Raw genomic sequence first — 21,343 nt, 5'->3', positions numbered from 1 at the left:
AGGTGGATCAAAGTTTTATATTCAACACCTATGGCGGCAGTCAGGACAAATGGTCTGATCTCGGAATACTTTCCGCTCTACAGAGGAACAAGGCAGGGTTGCTGCCTGTCGCCCTTCCTGTTTGACATTGCGATCGAACCACTGGCAATTGCTATCAGATGTGATGGGAGGATTAAGAGTATATCCAGGGGTGAAATAAAACATAAAACTTTGCTTTATGCCGATGATCTCCTTTTACAGATATCAGACCCAATTGAGAGTATGCCCCATCTTCTCTATTGGCTACAAAAGTTTAGTAACATATCGGGATATAAAGTTAATTTGTCAAAATCTTTATTGTTTCCATTAAATAATCTGGCAAAACAGATCACTTATGTAAATTTGGCTTTTCAAATTGAAAATGATAAATTTACTTATTTGGGAATAGAAATAGCTGGCTCAATTAAGGCTATTTTCCAGTATAACTACAGGTCTATTTTAGATCGTACCAAAACTGATCTGGATAGGTGGTCAAAAACTCCACTCTCCCTGGCAGGACGGATAAATGCAGTGAAGATGACTGTACTGCCCAGGTTTCTTTATTTATTTCAAATGATTCCCATTTTTCTCCCCAAATCCTCTTTTGCTCAGTTGGACCGCTGTATCTCTTTGTTCATATGGAACAAAAAACCTGCACGTATGAAGAAGGCAAGCCTGGAGAGAGCTAAATCTGATGGGGGTTTGGGTTTACCTAATTTCTTGTTCTATTATTGGGCAGCCAATATTGTTAAGCTGACATACTGGATAACCATGTTCGCAGATAAGGAGGGTCCAGTCTGGACTGATATGGAACTGAAAGCTACACTCCCAGTTTCTCCGATTTCGATCTTAACTGCCCCTCTCCCACTAAATATTAAATTAACTGAGCTGAACTCAAACTTGGTGGTTCAGAATTCGATTAAGATCTGGGGTCAATTCAGAAAACATTTTAATTTGATAAATACATGTAGCTTCTCTCCAATAATGTTTAATCATCTTTTTGTACCATCTCAAATAGACCATTCATTTGCAGCTTGGCACAGAAGTGGCTTGGTCTTCTTTCGAGATCTCTTCACTGAGGATGGCTTTGTTTCATTTAAATCTTTATGTGAAAACCATAATTTACCTAAATCTCACCACCTTAGATACCTTCAGGCTCGGAGTTTTGCCTCAAAATTTTTCTCAGGGTACCCATCTCCACCCTCTAAAGACCTACTGTACTTGGTTCTTAATGTGAGTCAACCTACTAAAAGAGCAATGTCAAAGATTTATGCATTAATTCTTGATGGCTGCCCTCATACATGGGACAAAGTCAGGGCAGCGTGGGAAGGAGAGTTTGGGGAAATTATACCGGAAGACATCTGGAAAAATACCATACAGCGCATACACACATCATCTCTCTGTATTAGACATGGCTTGATTCAATTTAAGGTTGTCCACAGGTTGCATTACTCAAACGACAGATTGTCAAAATTATACCCTAATGTTGAACCGAACTGTCCTAGATGTCACTATTCTCCTGTTTCTTTGGGGCACATGTTTTGGTCATGTCCATCTTTGTATGACTTTTGGTCATCAATTTTTCAATCACTGTCAGTTATATCTGGCGAAACACTGCAACCTGACCCCTTGATAGCTATCTTCGGTGTAGCACGTGATAAGCTAAAGCCCTCCCACCTCCATAAAAATGCAATAGCCTATGCTTCGTTGCATGCCCGCCTTCTGATACTGTTGAACTGGAAGGAGAAAAACCCTCCTTCTTACGTCCATTGGATTAGAGAGGTGATGTTGGGATTAGCTCTGGAAAAGATTAGGTATACAGTGCACGGCTTGGAGGGTAAATATGACAGAACCTGGTCACAGTTCATAACTCATATCAAGAATCTGCCTTTTGCTTGATTCATTGTCTTTTTATTTGTTGATAATTTAGTTTGTTGCTCTTTTCTCTGACTGCCGTCCCTAGTCTCCTCAATGCCTGCAGTCTGATTGTTAGGATTTTTTTTTTTTTGTGTGTATACTTGTTTTCTTTTTTGTGGGGATGCCACCTGGATGGGGGTGGGGGGTGAAGTTCACACAACCTTTGTAAGAAATGCTGAACTTATGTCAATGTTTTGTTGAAAATCATAAATAAAGTTAAAGTAAAAAAACGCGTTAGCAGCCACATGTGCGTTCGGTCAAATGGAGAGTGAAATGCTCTGTGATCAGTTAATTGCAAATGCGTTGACAGCAGTAAAGGACAAATTAATTAACAAATGATAAAAACTGCCCTGCTGCTAAACTAACATGTAGACACTGTGGAAAAAAGGGTCATTTTTCTAGAGTTTGTAAAGCAGCGTTGAGTGAAGTAAGAGAGGTGGTAGTTCCAGATGTGACCGTGCTCTGCGTGGATAACATTAAAAAATCTGCTTCAGCCAATGATAAGATCACCTGTAAAGTGAATATTGAAGCACCAGGAGTTAATAAACATATGTTACAACTGGTTGTTGGCGTGTCAGTTTCCATACTTCATAAGAAACACATTTCACAATGCACATTGACTGAGCCCAAAATCAAACTTGTCACTTATACAAAAGAGAAACTACCAGTTGTTGGCTGCTTATCAACAAAGGGTGTATCAGCAAATGACAACGTAGACCCCGCTATTTTTTATGTAGTGACTGCGGGGTCTCCCTCGCTATGGTTAGATTTGTTTAGACTGCTGAACCTGGACATTGTAAGTGGAAAAGTAAAGCACATAGACAATGAATGTGAAATCTGACCTGCACCTTCTCAGACAACAGAACATTCCACAAGTCCTGTGTACACAGTGTCACCTGTATCTGCTACTTACATTGGATGTGTGAAAGGATTCATCCACAAAGTTCTAGTTAATTCAACAGTGACACCAGTATGTCAAAAATTGAGACCCTTACCTCTCAGCATCCGCAGGTGTCCACTGAGCTTAATCGTCTCCTTACAGCGGTGTGACGGTGCGGAAGTCCACGAGCCTTCCAGCATCCGTGCCCATATTTGGAAAAAAAAAATTAAGAGAAAACTTATAAAAAGGACATCAACTTGTAGACAGGATGTGAAGTATTCGAGAGAGGAAACAGAATTGACTTACCTGGTGAAGCAGCTCCTCCGTGACGCGCATCGCAGCATCTGCCATGGCTAAACTGGAGTGAGACCAAGAGGTTTATTGCTAATACTGGCTACGGAGCAAGATTGTGTTGTTTCCCTGCAGAAGAGTGCAGAATAATTCGCACCAGCTCTTCTGAGACGACGCGACTCGCATCTGCCGTGGCGAACGAGTCGAGTGAACAAAGCAAGGCCTTACTCCTAACAATAGCTGCAGACCTGTGCCGTTGTCCTGCAGAAGAGAGTGTTCAGGTATCCATCTCCATGCACGTCCTCTGAAAACGCTCAACTCTCTCGAACCACAAAGAACAACCCGCACGCACACACAAACTCACCAAAATATACACACACACACACATACTATACAGAGTCCCGCATTCACATCTTTACTTTCGTTGTCACCTGTTGGCATATTGTTTTTTTGAACTTGAACTGTTGGGTTTATTTAATCCATTATTTGCTTCGCTTAGTTTCGCTTAGTTTTTTTATTTTTTGTGTGGCTCATTTTGGAGTTATAATGTGGAGAAAAACTGGACACCTGGAACGGTGAAACTGCCGTTACTACTACCCAGGACGTGAATATATGGAATTGTTTTTTTTTTCTCTTGCTGTTATTATTTTGGTTGAATGTGATCTCTGTGGTATAATTGCATTGCAATTTCTTTATTGTTTGACTAAAAAAAAAATATACATTCACTTGAAGTTTTTTTTTTTGTCATGTAACTGGTATATTTTATACCTGGCGCCCGAACATTATTTGGTTAAAACCAAAAAATTTAAAAGATTAATTTGGATGGGCTGCCACCGTTACAGCGGGCATAATTGAACGAGTTGATGCTTCAGAATGGGTTAGTCCGTTGGTGGTACGTAAACGTGATGGACACATTAGACTTGAGATCGCAATAAACGTGAAGGACTATAATGCATTAAGAGCTCACTTAGGTACTGGGGAGCTAAACCATTTAGAGCTTTATAAGTAAGTAGCAAGATTTTAAAATCTATACGATGTTTAATAGGGAGCCAATGTAATGTTGACAGAACTGGGCTAATATGGTCATACTTTCTGGTTCTAGTAAGAACTCTAGCTGCCGCATTTTGAACCAACTGTAGTTTGTTTAAAAGCCGAGCAGAACAACCACCCAGTAGAGCGTTACAATAATCTAGTCTTGAGGTCATGAATGCATGAACCAACTGTTCCGCATTTGTCATTGAGAGCATATGTCGTAATTTAGATATATTTTTTAGATGGAAGAAGGCGGTTTTACAGATACTAGAAACATGGCTTTCAAATGAAAGATTGGTATCAAAGAGCACACCCAGGTTCCTAACTGAGGACGAAGGTTTAATGGAGCACCCGTCAAGTGTTAGAGAGTATTCAAGGTTTTTTCGTGAGGAAGTTTTTGGTCCAAAGATTAGGAAATCAGTTTTTTCTGAATTTAATAATAAGAAATTTCTTGTCATCCAGTTTTTAATGTCAGCTATGCATTCTGTTAGTTTTGTGAATTTGTAGGTTTCGTCAGGGCGGGAGGAAATATAGAGCTGAGTATCGTCAGCGTAGCAGTGAAAACTAACACCATGCTTCCTAATTATCTCTCCTAAGGGCAGCATGTACAGAGTGAAAAGCAACGGTCCTAATACTGAGCCTTGTGGTACCCCATATTTAACCTGTGATCGATACGACATCTCTTCATTAACTACCACAGACTGATAACGGTCAGATAAGTATGATTTGAACCATGCCAAAGCAATTCCACTAATGCCAATATAGTTTTCAAGTCTTTTTAAAAGAATGTTATGATCGATAGTGTCAAAAGCAGCACTGAGATCTAATAACACTAATAGAGAAATACAGCCACGATCGGATGATAGGAGTAGATCGTTTGTAACTCTAACGAGAGCAGTCTCAGTACTATGGTATGGTCTAAATCCTGACTGGAAATCCTCACAGATTCCATTTCTTTCTAAAAAGGAACACAGTTGTGTTGAAACTGCCTTTTCTAGTATCTTTGACAGAAAAGGTAGATTCGAGATTGGCCTGTAATTTACTTTTGATGATTTGATAAGTTTAGATAATTCTTCCTCTCCTATAGCGGCGAATGATTCTAGTTTTACCTCAGGGACACTACAGTGCACTGTCTGAAGAGAAACTGTAGACGGTTGCATGTTTATAATTTTCTCTCTAATATTATCAATCTTGCAAGTAAAGAAGTTCATAAAGTCATTACTGCTGTGCTCTATGGAAACGTCAGCAGTTGAATCTCTGTTTCTAGTTAATTTAGCCACTGTGTCAAATAAATACCTAGGATTATGTTTGTTTTCTATTAAGAGATTTGAAAAATAAGTAGATCTAGCATTTCTTATGGCTGTTCTGTACTCAATCATTTTTTCTTTCCACGAAAGGCGAAAAACTTCTAGTTTTGTTTTCTTCCAACTACGTTCAGCTTTTCTAACAGCTCGTTTTAGAGCCCGAGTGTGCTCATCATACCACGGCGTTGGATTAGTTTCCTTAATCTTCTTTAGACGTAAAGGAGCGACCGCATCTAATGTGCTGGAAAAGAGAGAGCCAATAGTTTCTGTTGCAGCATCGAGTTCTTCTAAGTTGTCAGGTATACTAAGGCGATGAAACTGCTCGGGGAGATTATTTAGTGGCAGACGTGATTGTTCTACAATATTTATGGCTGGGTGGTGGTTTTGTAGCCTTGGCTAATTGTATTATACACGAGACTAAATAATGATCTGATATATCATCGCTCTGCTGTAGAATTTCAACAGCATCAATATCTATTCCATGCGACAGTATTAGATCTAGGGTATGATTACGACAATGAGTGGGTCCTGACACGTGTTGTTTAACTCCAATAGAGTTTAAAATATCTGCAAATGCCAATCCAAATGCGTCTTTATTATTATCTACATGGATATTAAAATCACCAACAACAAGGACTTTATTTACCTCCAACTCTCGTTGCAGAACACACAATCCACAGTCTCCCCAACCATTTCCTCCTCCATATTCTTCTTTTCTTTTTCTTGTTTTCGCTGCAAATCAGCACACAGGCAATTCGTATCGCAAGCTTCTTGCGGGCTACCGTTTTTAATAATAATAATAATAATAACTCCGGTCCTGCACGCGTGATATCGCGTTGTTTCCTTGTCACATCTCGCGTGTGTTTGGTTGTGAAATGTAGTTTGCGTGCCAGACAGAGTTGTCGGCGATTCTTCCTCTTGTAAAGTCATGCAGTGTGAAACCTTCTGTCGCCGATCCATCGTGCAGTTTGAACACAGCAGCGACTGAATGCTGGCCAAGATAGTCATGCAGTGTGAAAAGAACAGTGACCCGACTACTTTGAAAATCGTGCAGTCTGAACTCGGCTTTAGTGGTACACCGCATGGAGTGTGTTCTATTGAAAATGGTGAAAACACCACAGTTAGTTCATTATTTTCCCAATTTAAAAGTTCAGGTTCTTCTTTAACATCTCTCTGGCTCTCTTCCAGGTGTGTGGTCCTCGTTTGATGCACAAATGTGAGGGGTTTAACTATCTTAATGGTCAGTGTGTGGAGATCAGCCCTCACTTAACTGCTGCTAACATGATGAAGCCAGCTTTCCAGGGTATAACAACACTGAACTGATAATACAATTCCTCAGTCACAATATTACTATTCTAATGCTGTGTTCTAAAAAAAAAAATGTATTACACTGTCTCTTGACCTACTAAAAATCAAATTATTTGTTGCATTTTATGTAAAAATATGATTACATATAAATATTATGTGTTACCTTTATTATATAATTTTATTGAACTATTTTCAATAATATTTAATTTTTTAATATTTTTTCCAATGTATTTTTTTGGAATGTGGATTTAAAATTTTTATTGTGTGTGTATCCGCTTGACATACATATTTTGCATTTGTCATTTATTAACTATAGCCTTTTGTAGAAAAAGCCTGTGTTCCAACTATAATATCCACATGGAACACTGCTGCCATGCAGTTTTATGTCAGCCTGCAGATTGTGTTTTTGTGTGTTTCAGAGTGTCATGATATTCCCCCGCTGGATGCAATTATTCTGTTTGATGACTCAGGCAGTATTACCGCAGAAAACTTTGAAACGATGATCAGATTCATCAAGAATTTGATTGCCTTGTTCTTGGACACACGAGCCCAGGTGTGTATGTACAGTGTGTCTATGTCTTTTAAGACTGGAATACAAAACTTTTGCACATATTTTTTCCCAGTCTATAGATTTTGGGTTGAACATTGCTGTTTGAATGACATGAAAGTCTGGTATAATCCTCATCCATTTACTGTGTGATGCCTAGTTTTTCTCTGTAGTCATTTAAAAGTAAGGTAGGAAATTTTGAAAAGGCTAATAATAGCAAGCTAGCTTTGAAAGCATGATATCCCACCTTCCTTTCAGAGCACACCAAAGCCATTACTCCTTCAAAACACATGACCGGACACAGCAGAGTCTGCAAAGCTTCACGAGAGACAGCATTAATTTACCTCATGTCACAAAGTAAAGGAAGGTGCGCAGAACGGAATGCGACAGCGGCACAATAATCATTTTACCTCAATTATATTTTTTTCATAAATGTTGGAAGCCAAAATTGAAATCAAAAATCAATTATGATTAATCGCACAACCCTAGGTGTGCGATTTTATAACTGTAATATTGGTCCCCAAATTCCACTCCTACAGTAGAATTGTTTTAATGATTGCATATAATCTGATCCATGTTTAGAAATTTACTAATGCTCAGAGCCTCAGACACACTCTGTCTCTTTCGCGCAGTGTCGCTCGCTCTCTGTTACAGTTCATGTCTCTCCTGGACTCCATTTCCCATGATTCTCCCTGTTCCACACCTGCACTCACTTCCTCGTCAACTCCCCATCACCATGGATTACCTGCACCTGGTCTCCATCATCAGCACTCCCTTTATAATGGACCCACTTCCCTGCACTCCTTGTCTGTTCTTATGTTCGCCTTATGTTTTGGTTGTTCCGTTCCCTTGTTCAATAAACCCATTACTGCTGACATCCGATTCTGCTTCCTCTCTGCTTGCAACCGAAACCGTAACAGATGCACCACTTAACGCGTGTTTTCTGAAGGGCCTGGACGAGGAGACTGTTTGTTATATTGAAACTGCCTGTTCATTCTCCCTAGTCATGTCTATTAATTTGATTCTCCTTTTAAATGGTTCTGATTTTGAAATTGAAGAGGTTCATGAAACTACGTATCCTCCTCGTCCAGCCCCCTCAGAAATACATGCGGCCTGGTCAGTTCACCTCCCGCCGGTTTCCTCCACATGTCCCTCCAGTGGAGGTTCCTATCTTGTCCTGCCTGTCCCTAAGCCTACCCAGAGGATGGCTGCCTCCGCATCGGAGTCTCACCGGGAAATGGCGAGAGGAATGTCTGCCGCTAAGCTTAAGCCGCTAATGAAAATGGCTGCCACCGCATCGGAATCCCTCCATAAAATGGCCGCCGGAGGAAGACCAGTGGCTCATAGACTTCTGGACTGATCCAGTTCTCCATGAGCTTGCTCCAGTTCTCCACAAGCCCGCTCCAGTTCTCCATGAGCCCTCTCCAGTTCACCATGAGCCCGCTCCAGTTCTCCACGAGGCTGCTCCAGTTCTCCACGAGGCCGCTCCAGTTCTCCATGAACCTGCTCCAGATCTCCACGAACCCTCTCCAGTGCCTGAGTCGTCTCCAGACTCCACTCCAGTGACGGAGTCATCTCCAGACTCCACTCCAGTGACGGAGTCATCTCCAGACTCCGCTCCAGTGACCGAGACATCTCCAGACTCCACTTCTGTCACAGAGCCCACTAAAGACTTCCCTCCAGTCATTGAGCCAGCTCTGGACTTTGCTTCAGTGATCGAGCTAGCTCCAGACCCCACTCCAGCTCATGAGCCCACTTCAGCCCATGAGCCCGTTCCACCCCATGAGTCTGCTCCATTCCACGAGCCCTTTCCTGCCACCACTAAATCTCCCAAAGAAATTTTGGGGGGCGGGCTATGTACCCGTGGGTGGGGAACATGTGGGTGGGGCTCCTGAACCACCATGGCTCCCTGAAACTCCTGTACTGCCATGGCTGCCCAAAGCTCCTGACCTGCCGTGGCGTCCCATGGCTCCTGAACAGCCATGGCTGACTGAAGCTCCTGACCCGCCGTGGCATCCCACAGCTCCTGAACCGCCATGGCTGCCCGAAGCTGCAGACCCATCACGGCTTTCCACGGTTCCTAACCCGCCCCAGCACCCTACGGCTCCCAAACCCCCATGGCGCCTAGATCCTCTGAACCCACCCTGGAGACCCCCGTACCAGTCCGCTCCTTCACTTGCCCACCCCCCCTCCCCAGTAGTTCCATCTATGGCACGAGGACGTGCCTTCTGAAAGGGGGAGGTACTGTTACAGTTCACGTCTCTGTATATTTATAAATTCAGCTATTTTTTTATTTTATTTATTTATTTATTTATTTTGTCTTGTGGACCATATGTAAACATTTTTTAATTAAAATCTTACTCAGGACAGTCCTAACTAAAAAATAGCATGCATTTTGTATGATATCTCTTGTTTTGTTAAAATTATTCACATTTTCAAAGATTCTGCAAGGGGTTCACAAACTTTAAAGCAGCACTGTATGCAGTGACTGGATGAAATTTTTTTTTTAGTCCTGAGACTTCCAGAGAACATATACTGTATGTACATGTTTTAGACCAACAGTGAAGAGTTTCAACCAGTATAACAAAAAGTGTTTATAAAAATATTGCCTACCCTACCTTTAACTTGGCAAGTGTATGATGCCTAGCCTCCAGCCATTATTTGTTATATCTATGATGTTCTTTCATATTGATTTTGTGCCTTAGGTGGCAGTGGCCAAGTTCTCCACCAGAGTTTCGGCCGTCTTTCATTTTGAGAACTTTGCCGTGAATCGAGACCCAGACCAACTAATGAAAGATGTGACCCAGGCACAGGGAGATACATACACGCCTTCTGCAATACGTTTTGTACTGTGAGTGCAGCCATAATTGTAATCATTTTATTATTTAATCATTTTAATTATTTATTTGATTACTTGTACTGTTCAAACTCCACTGTACTGCCATATATTTGTTGTGCAATATAAATGGGTTCTGCTATGATGTGAAGCTGTTTATTACTCTTTCATTCCCCCTCAGTGAAGAGATGTTTTCCGAGAAGGTGGGGATGCGAAGCAACTCTCAGAAGTTATTGCTGGTGATCACTGATGGAAAATCAAATGACCCCAAAGAGGAATTTAAGAATGTAATCCTGAAAGCAAATGAACGAGACATCACACGATTTGCCATTGGGGTAAACATGAATAATGAAATAAATTGAAAAGAATATTTCAGGTTAAATACAGCTTAAACTCTATCATGCGGTTAGCACAGAACTTCTCTATTAGAGCTTATAAGTGCTTTCACACATAGTCTTTTCTGGAAATTTTTTAGATTGGAGATCATTTGTGAACAAGACCTGAGAGAGAGCAAAATATTTCCGTGACAGGACCTTCACAGAAATAACAATAAATCCGTTCTGTCAATTTTCCATGATGAGAAGTTGTAATATTACCAGTAAAAATTCAGTAAATTATCACTTTGATGCTATGTGTAAACAAATAACAGGATTACGGTCTGAGCACTTACAAAGTCTGGACAATGTTTTTTGTGTTCAACTGCATTGCTTACAAAATACTATTAGAAATTAATTTTGGAGAAATACTTCATATCAAAAAACTTCATTTTAAATGACCTTCTATTAATGCAACAGAGCAGGGGTTCAAAACTCTGTTCCTGCAGGGCCACAACCCTGCAGAGGTCCCTAGTTTTCAAATCCATTGGAACCACTGGTTTATATCATGGCCAGTTTTGCAATAAGTGATAAAAAACAAACAAAAACAAAAGAAAATATAGCTGCAAGCAGCAATTCGGGGCCAAGCCCCAGAAGTGGCAGTAGCGCAATACGGAGCAGGAAGAGCAAAAACAGCAGAAATTGTATGTACATGCAAAACAGCTGGTTCAGAAGGACAGGTGGAAATGAAATGAAAATCAATAGAAGTTCAGATGAGAATGAACACAGAATGAACTAAAAACACTTGTATCTAATTCAAGAGTGTAATGTACCTTACGGTCATTTATTAGCTCAATTTAATTGTTAACAGGGAATAAGAATTGAATCAACTGTAAATGATTCACTGTAAATGATTCAGAATTAATATTTAACACTTCATCAATTATTCGTCCAGCGAAAATTGAGGTTAGAGTATTTTACCAATTCTGGATAAAATATTATTCTGCGGCCAACAGTAACAATATTTTATTATGATTACTGTTATTATTGTAATTATTATAAGCAAGAGGTAACTTGATCTTTTACGTTTAAGGCAGTAATTTGACACACAACACAAGAAACTCGTATATGTGAAAATCAAAACAAGATTTATTTACTACTTCTAATGATTACAGGAAACTAAGGCTAAACACACACACACACACACAAACATACATACATGCACATACATTCGCGGAGTTGATGAGTTATGAAAAGTCCCAAGTTCAGTGCTAACTTAACTCATAACCTGAGGAAAATCACAAAAGCAGAGCTTTGGCTTGATTCTTTAGGTTTAAAAGAGTTTCACCAGTTTCCAGCAAGAGAGAGAGAAGTTTGCTTGTACCTGCATTTGCTCTGACAGCTGAGGTAATCGGGTTGTTCCGTGACTCGTGTACAGCGGAATCCCGTTCTGGATTGGCTGTCTTTCAGGTGACGTCTTCTCGGGAAAGCCCTGTGGGTTGCGCGGAAGCTTTGAAGGATGTCGCTGGCTGGTGCAGCTGTTCTGATCTGAGCGTCTGGCTTGAGCGGTTCTCTTCTTGGGAGACTGTGACGAGCAGGGCGGGCGAGAGCCGTGAGGGAACGGCGCGAGGCCGGTGACGCGAGTGATAATGAGCCGGCCTCGAGTCTCTCACGGAGGAGCTCCGGAGGCATAAAAGGAGGAGCGACTACAATGAAGGACGAGAGAGGACCAGGCCTGGACTTTATTTTATGTTTTGTTATGTTTGTGTGGCCAGCAGACGTCCGCGAGGGTCTGCCGGCATTACTTTCGTTTTGTTCTTTGTTTATTTTTGAATTAAAAGTTACGTTGAATGTTCGCCGGTTCCCGCCTCCTTCTTCCCACATTTATGAACTGTGTTACAGAGACTTTGGTCAGATATTTCACAGAGGGTTGCGGAGTCTGGATTTGACGGCTGTTGAATGATCAGTGGCGCAGCTCGTGGTTGAAATCGGCGGCTGTTGGATGGAAAATCAGCCCCGATAAAGGATCTTCTCAACTTCTTCTTTTCAGCATGACCCAAGCAACTTTTAGCCGTGGTCAAAGTATTTCTGACCGATTTCTGACTGGTTTCTGACCGACTTCTGACTTCCAGCTTATTCCATATTTCTGACATTAGCTTGTTCGGACAGCATAGTTTTAAAGGAGCAATTCTGGCTCCATCCTTCAGATGCGATCCTCCAATGAGACGTTGCTACGGAGATTAGACACGCCTCGTCTATTGTCTATTGATCACATCGCGTGATATCTGCAGAACATTCTCCTGTTTTATTAACAACTTTATAAAGTTTCTTAATATTTTCCTGATACTGAATTTCAATGTTTTATTCACACAGAATTACAGAGAATTATAAACTCTGTATTTAGAGCTCAAACATGACACACTTCTTACACACATATTACTAGACTGACCTAATTAAAAACAATGATTACAAGAGAAAGAAAATGCATACGGGAATACAAACATATAGTGCATTGACTCCAACATATTAGTAATCACATCATAGCAAATGTTATTCTGGATATAGTTAATACTTTAAGTAATCGACAATTGTCCCTTTTGAGATTCAAGATTGAGTCCTTAAGCATAGTTTAAACTTTGACCGGAGTCACGAGTGACCGGGTCAGGATGGATTGCTCAAACAAGGGAGGTATAGATAGGACAGATTCGTCTTTAAATCCATTGATGGGTGTTTTCCTGTTCCGTCCGATAATACAAGAGGGTTTTGTGAGAGAATCAATAGATTTAATGTGATCAGACCCACGTGATGGGTTCTGATTAGTTTATTGCTGATGAGCAAAGAAGTCCTTTAGACAGAGTCCTTTGTTAAAAGAAGTCACGTCATCACTTCTGTTAAGGCTAGGTTTTTCCTGTCAGGAAATGGATCTTTTGGACCAAATGAAGCTTTGTTCAATCATGCCTCTGGCTGATAAAGCCATTTGGTAACGTCTGTCGAACGGGTCCCTACAGAGTCCCCCTTTTGCTTGGCGAGGTTCCTGGTGCGAACGTCGGCAGGCACTGGAACAAGAGGCAGAGAGAGAACAGACACATACAAGACACAAACAACATCTCCATCACTGACTGAATTCTGGTGAAGGACTTGGATATCTTGGAATAAACGGGTTAGGAACACTTTAACTAACATAGGGGCGTACTGTTTAAGATCAGTTGTAATTGGGTGGTTTCGACTAATCTAATTGTCAGTGGTTCGACGAGGAGGTAGAGGCGTAATTTCAATCAGGTTGGTTGAGTTCTCGCGTTCAGGTTCTTGGTCAGTTCTATCACGTCGGAAAATGCGCGGGACGCCTGACGTGCATCTATCGAAAGATTCTTGAATGGCATTCACTCACTTGTGCAGGATGAAGGCCAGTGTCAAGGTCACGATATATCCTACAATAGTAGAGAAGCAAAGTGCTGTGTCAGCAGCAGACCAAGACCGAATGAATGACACGCCAGCAGGGCGGAAGGCGAGCTATAGCTTCTAAGGCTGTGTCGACAGGAGTCAGATCAATAAGTTGCATTCCTTCCTCCCTGATCCTCTCTTCCGATTCTGGATCGAGGACGAAGGAATGCTGTTTGAAGTACGGTGAGATTTCGAGTTCAGCCTAGTGCTCATCGCCGTGATACACTGCAAGATCGACGATGTGGAGGATCGAGCCATTAGGGACATTGATCCAGAGAGTTTGGTTAGGCAGGATAATGCGTGTGGCAGCTAGTGTCGGGTCTAATTGATTCTAGGCCGCAGATGCCCTCGGTATTGTCGCGGACGAATGGTTTACTTAGGCAAAGGTAATGAATGTCTTTAGTGAGCGTACACATTTTTAGGTTTGGGGCTAGATACAACTGTTTGTTGTTGTCGTGGTACGCCACGACCTCAGGAGTGTGTATTTTGACATAGGTGTTCTCTTGCCAAAATCAAACATTCACAACGTCTTTGAGCCGGTAACATTATTCAAATCGATAATGGTTAACTGAGGAGGAAGACTAATGATAGTGAAGGAGGAAAAAGGGAAAGCATGAGGAGAGAGAGAAAAGAAAACACGAAGAGGCACAAGGACACTGAGTTTACTAGAGCAAAGTGAGTGTCACATGTGTGAAGCAACTCCTTTCTACTAGAGGTTGTTCCTAGCAGTGCAGTGGAGGAGTGTGTGTAAGTGTTGTGTAAAACAAAACCAGAAAAATAAAAGTAAAAACTTTCCCTAAAATGACAAAGTCATTAGTGTGGTGTAGAGTAGGGGATTGTCGGTCTGTGTCAGTGGGTTTGAACCTCCCCCTTTTCCTGTCGGTTGGAACCTTGGTGCCTCTTTATCTGGTTTCGATGGACCCATCGAAGGACAGGCTCGTTGCGGCCTTGTCTGATTTTGATTCGGTAGGCGACAGGTGAGAGCTTGTCCACAATCTCATGTGGTCCTGTCCAGTGAGGTAGGAATTTCTTTGACAGGTGATGGGGAGCTTTCTGCCTTGGCTGGGCAAAGCTGTAGTACCACACTTTGTCTCCGACATTGAGTTCTTGGTAAGAAGCCTTTTTGTCGTAGTAGGCTTTACGACCTTCCGCGCTTCTTTGGAGGTTTTGTTGTGCGAAAGCGAAAGTTGCTCTCAGGTGCTTATGCAACTCTTCCAGATACTGATGAGTGGTGTAGGCGGTGACGAGGTTCATGTCACCAGGTTGGTACAGCAGTTGTAGTGGTAGTGTCATTTGTCGCCCTGTCATCATTTCGAATGGGGCTACTCCGGTAGACCGGTGAGGGGTGGCCCTGATGGCCATCAGTACCAGAGGGAGCTTGATATCCCAATCCTTTTGGTTGGCGGACACATACTACTTCAACATGCTTGCCACTGTCTTGTTGGCCTGTTCGACCTGCCCTGAGGACATTGGATGATGGCTTATGTGAAGCTTGGCCTGTATGCCCAGGAGTTTCCATACATCCTGCATAACCTCAGCGGTGAAGTGGGTTCCTCGGTCAGAGTTGATTCTTAAAGGCAGTCCAAATCTTGAGAAGATGTGGTTCAGTAGCAGGCAGGCTGTTGTTTCTGCTGTATCGTTGGGAGCTGGGAGACACTCTACCCACTTTGTGAATTCGCAAACCATGGTGAGGAAGTATTTGTTACCCCGTGTTGACCGTGGCAGGGGTCCTACCCAATGTATTTGGAGGTCTGACCATGGGAAGGTCATTCCTTTCCGTTGTAGTGGTGCTCTGTGGTTTGGGTTTGCCGGTTGGAACTGGCAACACACCAGGCATCCTTTTACGTATTCCGTCACATCTTGCTTCATGCCAGGCCAATATGCTACTTGTTTGAGCGTTTCATAGGTGGCCTTGGCACCACGGTGTCCAGCGCATGGTGCATCGTGGGCGTGTGTCAGCATCATCCCCCTTTGGCTCTGAGGAACTACAAGCTTTGGCGCAGTTAGGGGCTCAGGGACATATGTGAGAAAGCCGTCCTTGAGATGCAGCATGTGCTTGATTGAGTGAAGGTGGCGGGGATCAGAGGACTTGGATGGGTCGGAGGTGGAAATGGGATGAGATGTTGGGTCGGAAATGTGAGCGGCAATGGTTTGCAGCATGGGATCCGATGCTTGGAGGGTGAGGAGAACATCCGCAGCGAACTGAGGTGAGAGGTCAACATGGGAGGAGGCGGGGGTTTGCGCGCCAATGGCGTGCTGGTGGCGGGTTATGGCTGCAACTGAAGGGTTGGGAGGGAGGGATGGGAATTTCCAAGGCTCTCCATGTGATGCACCTGCTTTGGCAAGGGCATCGGTTTGGTCATTGAGATCTTTGTCTTGGACATTTATGGCAGTCATGATTCGGAGGGAACCTGAGTCTGAGTCAGACGCTTGCAATGAGCAGAGGAATGGGTCTTGGTTCCTGTTGCTTGAAGTGGAACTGGCTCTTGGCTTTGAACTTGCAGCGTCAGTCAGTAGATGGGGGGCGGTGTCTGTGACTTGACACTGCGATTCGTTGGAGTTTACTGACTGGAGAGGCAGAGGCTCACGGACTTGCGTCCATATCTTCAGGTGCTTGAAATCTATTAAGGGTTCAAAGCGGTTAAGCAGGTCTTTCCCAATGAGGAGAGGATATGTGTTGAGTGGTGAGACGTATACTGGGTGAACAAGGTTCATTGGTCCCACAGTTAGGTGAATTGGGGCCACATGTTTTAGTTGTAGGCCTGTGTGGGAATATGCTTGGAGGTTCAGCTCACACCTTTGAAGTTTAAAGGTTCCATTAGACCTCTTTGTTCTGCTTTGGACTTCTTCAAGGAGTTCTGTTGACATTAGGGGGATGTCAGCTCCAGTGTCGAGGAGGGCTTCGACCTTGATGTGTTGTTCGATGATAACGGAGAGGTAAAACTTTCTTGCTATACCTTTCTCAATGAGATCACCCAGGAGTTGTGGGACTGGAGTTTGGGATGAGAGAGGTAGGATGTCAGTATTTATTTCATTTTCTTCGGAGGAGTGGCAGACGACCAAGACAGCACTTTCAGGAACTGGAGTGGTTTCCACAGCAGGTGTTTGTTGGATGCTGCTGTGATCTGACCCATCAGGTGTTGGATCAGTTTCTGACTTTTTTGTGGGATGTTCATGTGGGACTTCTTGTCCGTTTGGAGTTATGGTGCTTGTGGTTCTCTGGGAGAGAGATGAGGTGCTGTTCTCTGGGGTGTGTTGAGTCAGGTGGTCGCTGCCATCTCGTCCGGCCGCTAGTCAGGATGAATCTGGTTTCTTTTTCTCTTCCCACTTCCCACTTCCGGTCTTCCTCCTTTCATTGGAAGAACTCTTTCATCATCATTTTCATCAGCTCTTGAGAGTCGAAGCAAGGTGAAGTCTTTTGTTCTGGTATGGATTCATTTTGAGCTCTGTCAGCTTGGAATCTTTGTGAGTTTTTTCGTCGATTCCTTGGGCTGGTTGCTCCAGGGTGTGTTTGTCGTTTTCCCTTGGATTCCCATGAGCTTTTTCCTCTGGGGTTTCCAAATGAGCTTGGCTGACTCCAAGTTTTCTCCCAATGACTCTCATGAGGTCTTGATTGGTTCCATGAATTGTCCCAGTGACGTCCAGGTGAGCGTTGTTGTCCACGTGGTCCATCCCAGCGGTTGTCTCTCTGTTTAGGTTGAGTACCAGTGTGGGAGTCCCACTCTCTGTTGGACGAGGATGCATTCCACTCTTTGGGTGTCGGCTTGGCAAGGTCTTGACGCTGGGTGCCCTCTAGGGCCAGCCCCTGACTCTGAGTGTTGAAGTCAAGAACTGTGGTGGTTTTGGTGCCCTTTTCTAAGGCCATCTTCTGTTTGCAGTAAGCTTTGTGCGCCAAGTCTCTTAACTGTTGTCTCTTTAATGAGAGCTTCTCGGAGCAGGTGGTAATCAGTCTTTGTGTGGGCAGGCTGCCGGTCCAGGAAGCTGCGCACTTCAGAGCTGGATGTGGCTCTGAGCAAATAAAGTCTATCTTTGTCAGTGACATTGGGTCTCATCTCCAGATGGAAGTCAATATCTTGCAGATAACTCTGAACATTTGGACTACCTGGCACATTCGGAGTGAATTTGCCAATGTTTCTAGCAAGCTTGTCAAGGTCTCTGAGGTCCAAGCCATGAGATGATCTGTGGCTGGCTGGAGCAAATTCTTTTAGTTTAGTGGGGAGATAGGATTCCTCGGAGGGAGCTGGTGACTGTTTTGGCACTGCCCCCTTCTGATCATGTGCCAGTCCAGGAACAGGGGAGCCGGTCCTGCTTGGCAAAGGTAAAGTTGGTGTCCGACGTGTTCTTGACGGCTCACAGCGCAATTCATATGCATGCTTGAGTTCCTCTTTAATACTGTCGGACTCTTCTTGGATGTAGTCAAGCTGACGTGTTAGGCAGCTGACCTCATTTCTTGACTCATTCAGGTGAGTTTCGAGAGCTTTAATTCGGCTGTTCTTGTCTCTGAAGTCAGCCTTTGCTTTTTCCAGTAGCTGTTCTGCGTACTGTAGCTTGTCGGAGAGGTCAGCGTAGTCTGCTCTGTGTCGTTCCATTTTTTGCGTAGTAGCTGCTAGGGTCTCTTTTAGCCTGTTGATCTCCTCTTTTGCGCCTTGTTCCACTTCATCAGGCCCTTCTTGTCGTTCCTGAGCCTCCAGCTCCAGCTGTTCTATGCATCGTTGTGCACGTGTCAGCTCCTGCTGGCGATGGGCGGCTTGCCTGTCGCTCAGTTTGAGGGTGGCGATGAGTGTGTGGCTTAAGGAGCCGGTGATCTTGGCTAGTTCTTTGTTGCTGTAGCTCTGGCTTGGGTCTTGTTTCATGACACTTGCTATGTTGTCATCCAGCTGGTCCTGTGTCTGATGCTTTAGTGTTTCAGCGGCTTTAGGTAGGATGCTGTCTGTTACAACACTTAGCCAGGTCTCCAGGTCCTCCCAGTGTCCAGCAGGGTCTGTTGTGCGAGACATGTTTTGGCACTGCGAGGGAGATCTAAACTGACACAGACCTTGAAGAAAAGACAAAACAAAACACAACGAAACAAAACAAACAAGGTGTAAAAAAAAATCAAAGGTGTAAGGGTGCAATGTCAAGTGTGGGCTAATGGGAATGAGTAATGAGTGTGTAAATGTGCAGGTAAGATTGGTTCTCGACTGTGGTCCTCTCGTGGATGTGCTCGGAGTCTCTGCGAAAAGAATCAGTAAGCACACACAGGTAGCACAGCTAGAGAAGAGCAGAAGAAAAGAAAAGCACGAAACAAACAGAATAGCATTTAGCAAAGAGCAGAATAATAATGGGGTGCTTCCAGTTTCCCTATAAAATGAAGTTTTGTCTTTAACACTGTTTGCAGAATGAGTTTTGTAAAATTTAATTTAGAAGGATGGTTCTAGACAGGGGTTTTGAAAAGGATTTCAAAGTACCAGGACTGTGATTGTTATTAAAATTCCCTTCGGGGTGAAAGAAAAACAATAACAGTGACAGTATTGGTTTCTCAGCTAGTAGGATTGACAACCATGCACCACAAAGTGTTTCTAGGTGCGCGATCGGGGTTTATGGACGCCTACCAGTCTCCTTGTCAACCTGCTTGAGCCTAGGCTGAGTAGGATAACAGGATGAGGAGGGAAGGTAAAGTGAGTGTCATACTATTTTAACACTCTGAGGTCTGACGGTATCGCCGGCGATACCACCGTGGTTTTTTTCTTATCAGTGTGAAAGAGACTCAAAATACTCCGTCAATGTTGCACATACAATTAAGAGTTATACACCATTTTAATCTGTGGAATATATTCTTTCATTTGTGTACACTCAGAGTAAAAACAGAATTTTGTGCTTTTTGTAAAATAAAGAAAACTAACATGATGCGTGATTTCTCCTCTCCCTCTGAACGAACTCCAATCTGATAGTTCTCAGAAAATGAACTGTAACTTAGTGAATACTAATGACAAAAAAATTACACTTATGTCTAAAAAAACGTTAAGATGTCAGGTTTTAAATCATGTAAGTCAAATCGAAAACAAACCTTCTTTGTTTATGTAATCTGTATGAAAAGAGAGCCATGTCAGAAGTCCGTGATTCAGCTCATTATCTGCTAATGCGGCCACGCCCACGGAGCCAGCGCTATTCAGACGCTAATTCAGTCAATACATGCATTCATCGTCTCAATCGTGTATTTATTGTCTTGAAAAGTGTTTATCTGGATGTAAAAGTCATGGTTAGCGATCTCTAGAAGACATGCAGTTACTTCCTGTTTACTTGTCTTCTACAGATGAAGTTTAGATGAGTTTTTGTTTCTTTAGCGCCCTCCTGCTGCTGTATGTATTGGAAACTCCATTCATGGAATAGCCTCTTCTTCTTTTAGATGAATTTGTGGACTAAAATGCACAGAGCGCCCTCCGACTTCAAGGATGAATTGAAAACACCAGCGCTCATAGTAATGACAGTGAATATTAAATAAAAATAACTCCTCTGTATAGAAAATTGACATAAGCATATGAGAATCCAATATTTCTCCAAATGTGCATGCTTTTAAACTAAAAGCCTATATTCAGACTCTTTGCATCACAGAAATACATTATATTTTAAAGTATAATATAAAACCATTACTTTATATTGTAATAATATTTTTCTGTATGTTTCATATATCATAATGAGCTTGAGACATCACAGAAGGTTTTTTTTCACAGCCTACCTGACTGAAATGCCTCATTAATATGCAAGTCATTTCAGCTCATTACTATCCAATTCTTTTGTCTTCTCAGGTGAGAATGGCCCATTTTCAGTGGTGATTCACGCCTCCTTGCATACTGTGTTTCTTGGCAAAAAGTGTCTTACAAAAACTAAATCAATATATTGTTAAATATGAAGGAGTAGGCAGCATAATTTTTACATAATTTTGAAGCAAAAACTCTAGTCTACAACCTCCAATACCCTAAAGTCTTATGAACACAGATTTATTATACTTTTTTTGGCCTTATTTCAGTGACTTAAGTTTTTTGTTTTTTCAACAACCACGCATAAATGTTATTCCTTCAAAAACACAAACATGTACATACATGTTCCTCACATATTATTGTAGCCTAGTTTGTGCTGAATACAGTGTAATGACACTTTTTCCATTAATATGTTTATGAACAACTGAAAAAAGCACAAATGTCAGGGCATGTCAAAAGTTCTCCAGGCCCCAAATCAGCCTCAGACTCCAGAGGGTTAAAAGAAGTGTTCCGTTTCCCAAATATTTGTTAAATATTTCTCAGACACTCTGCTTTTATGACTTTCACAGGTACAAATCCAAAAACCAGCAGCAGTAGTCAAACCAGAAGAGGACAGCTGAGAGAGAGAGAGATTTTGATTTTAAATGACAAACTTTATTCAATCATAACAGCATAAATATTAAACACACATCAAATCCAAACCAGATCAAAAATTAAG

The 21,343-nt window shown here is 42.5% G+C and overlaps 1 protein-coding gene across 9 annotated transcripts in view; it reads left to right on the top strand.

Moving 5' to 3' along the window:
• Positions 1-21,343, top strand: part of LOC137033848 (integrin alpha-M-like) — a 311,934-nt gene that overhangs the window by 96,064 nt on the left and 194,527 nt on the right. For 8 of the 9 annotated variants that reach the window (XM_067406240.1, XM_067406239.1, XM_067406242.1 and 5 more), the window contains exons 5-8: positions 6,631-6,745; positions 7,170-7,303; positions 10,003-10,148; positions 10,315-10,468. In XM_067406240.1, the coding sequence (XP_067262341.1) occupies positions 6,631-6,745; positions 7,170-7,303; positions 10,003-10,148; positions 10,315-10,468 (549 nt within the window). Of the gene's footprint in view, positions 1-4,735; positions 4,849-6,630; positions 6,746-7,169; positions 7,304-10,002; positions 10,149-10,314; positions 10,469-21,343 lie in introns of all 9 variants that reach the window. The other variant, XM_067406246.1, reaches the window with a different exon arrangement.

This window comes from Chanodichthys erythropterus, chromosome 13 (assembly GCF_024489055.1).
Source record: "Chanodichthys erythropterus isolate Z2021 chromosome 13, ASM2448905v1, whole genome shotgun sequence".
In the NCBI taxonomy this organism is placed as follows: domain Eukaryota; kingdom Metazoa; phylum Chordata; class Actinopteri; order Cypriniformes; family Xenocyprididae; genus Chanodichthys; species Chanodichthys erythropterus.
The sequence above is the reverse complement of the archived record's forward strand: the minus strand, read 5'-3'. Positions and strand labels throughout refer to the sequence as shown.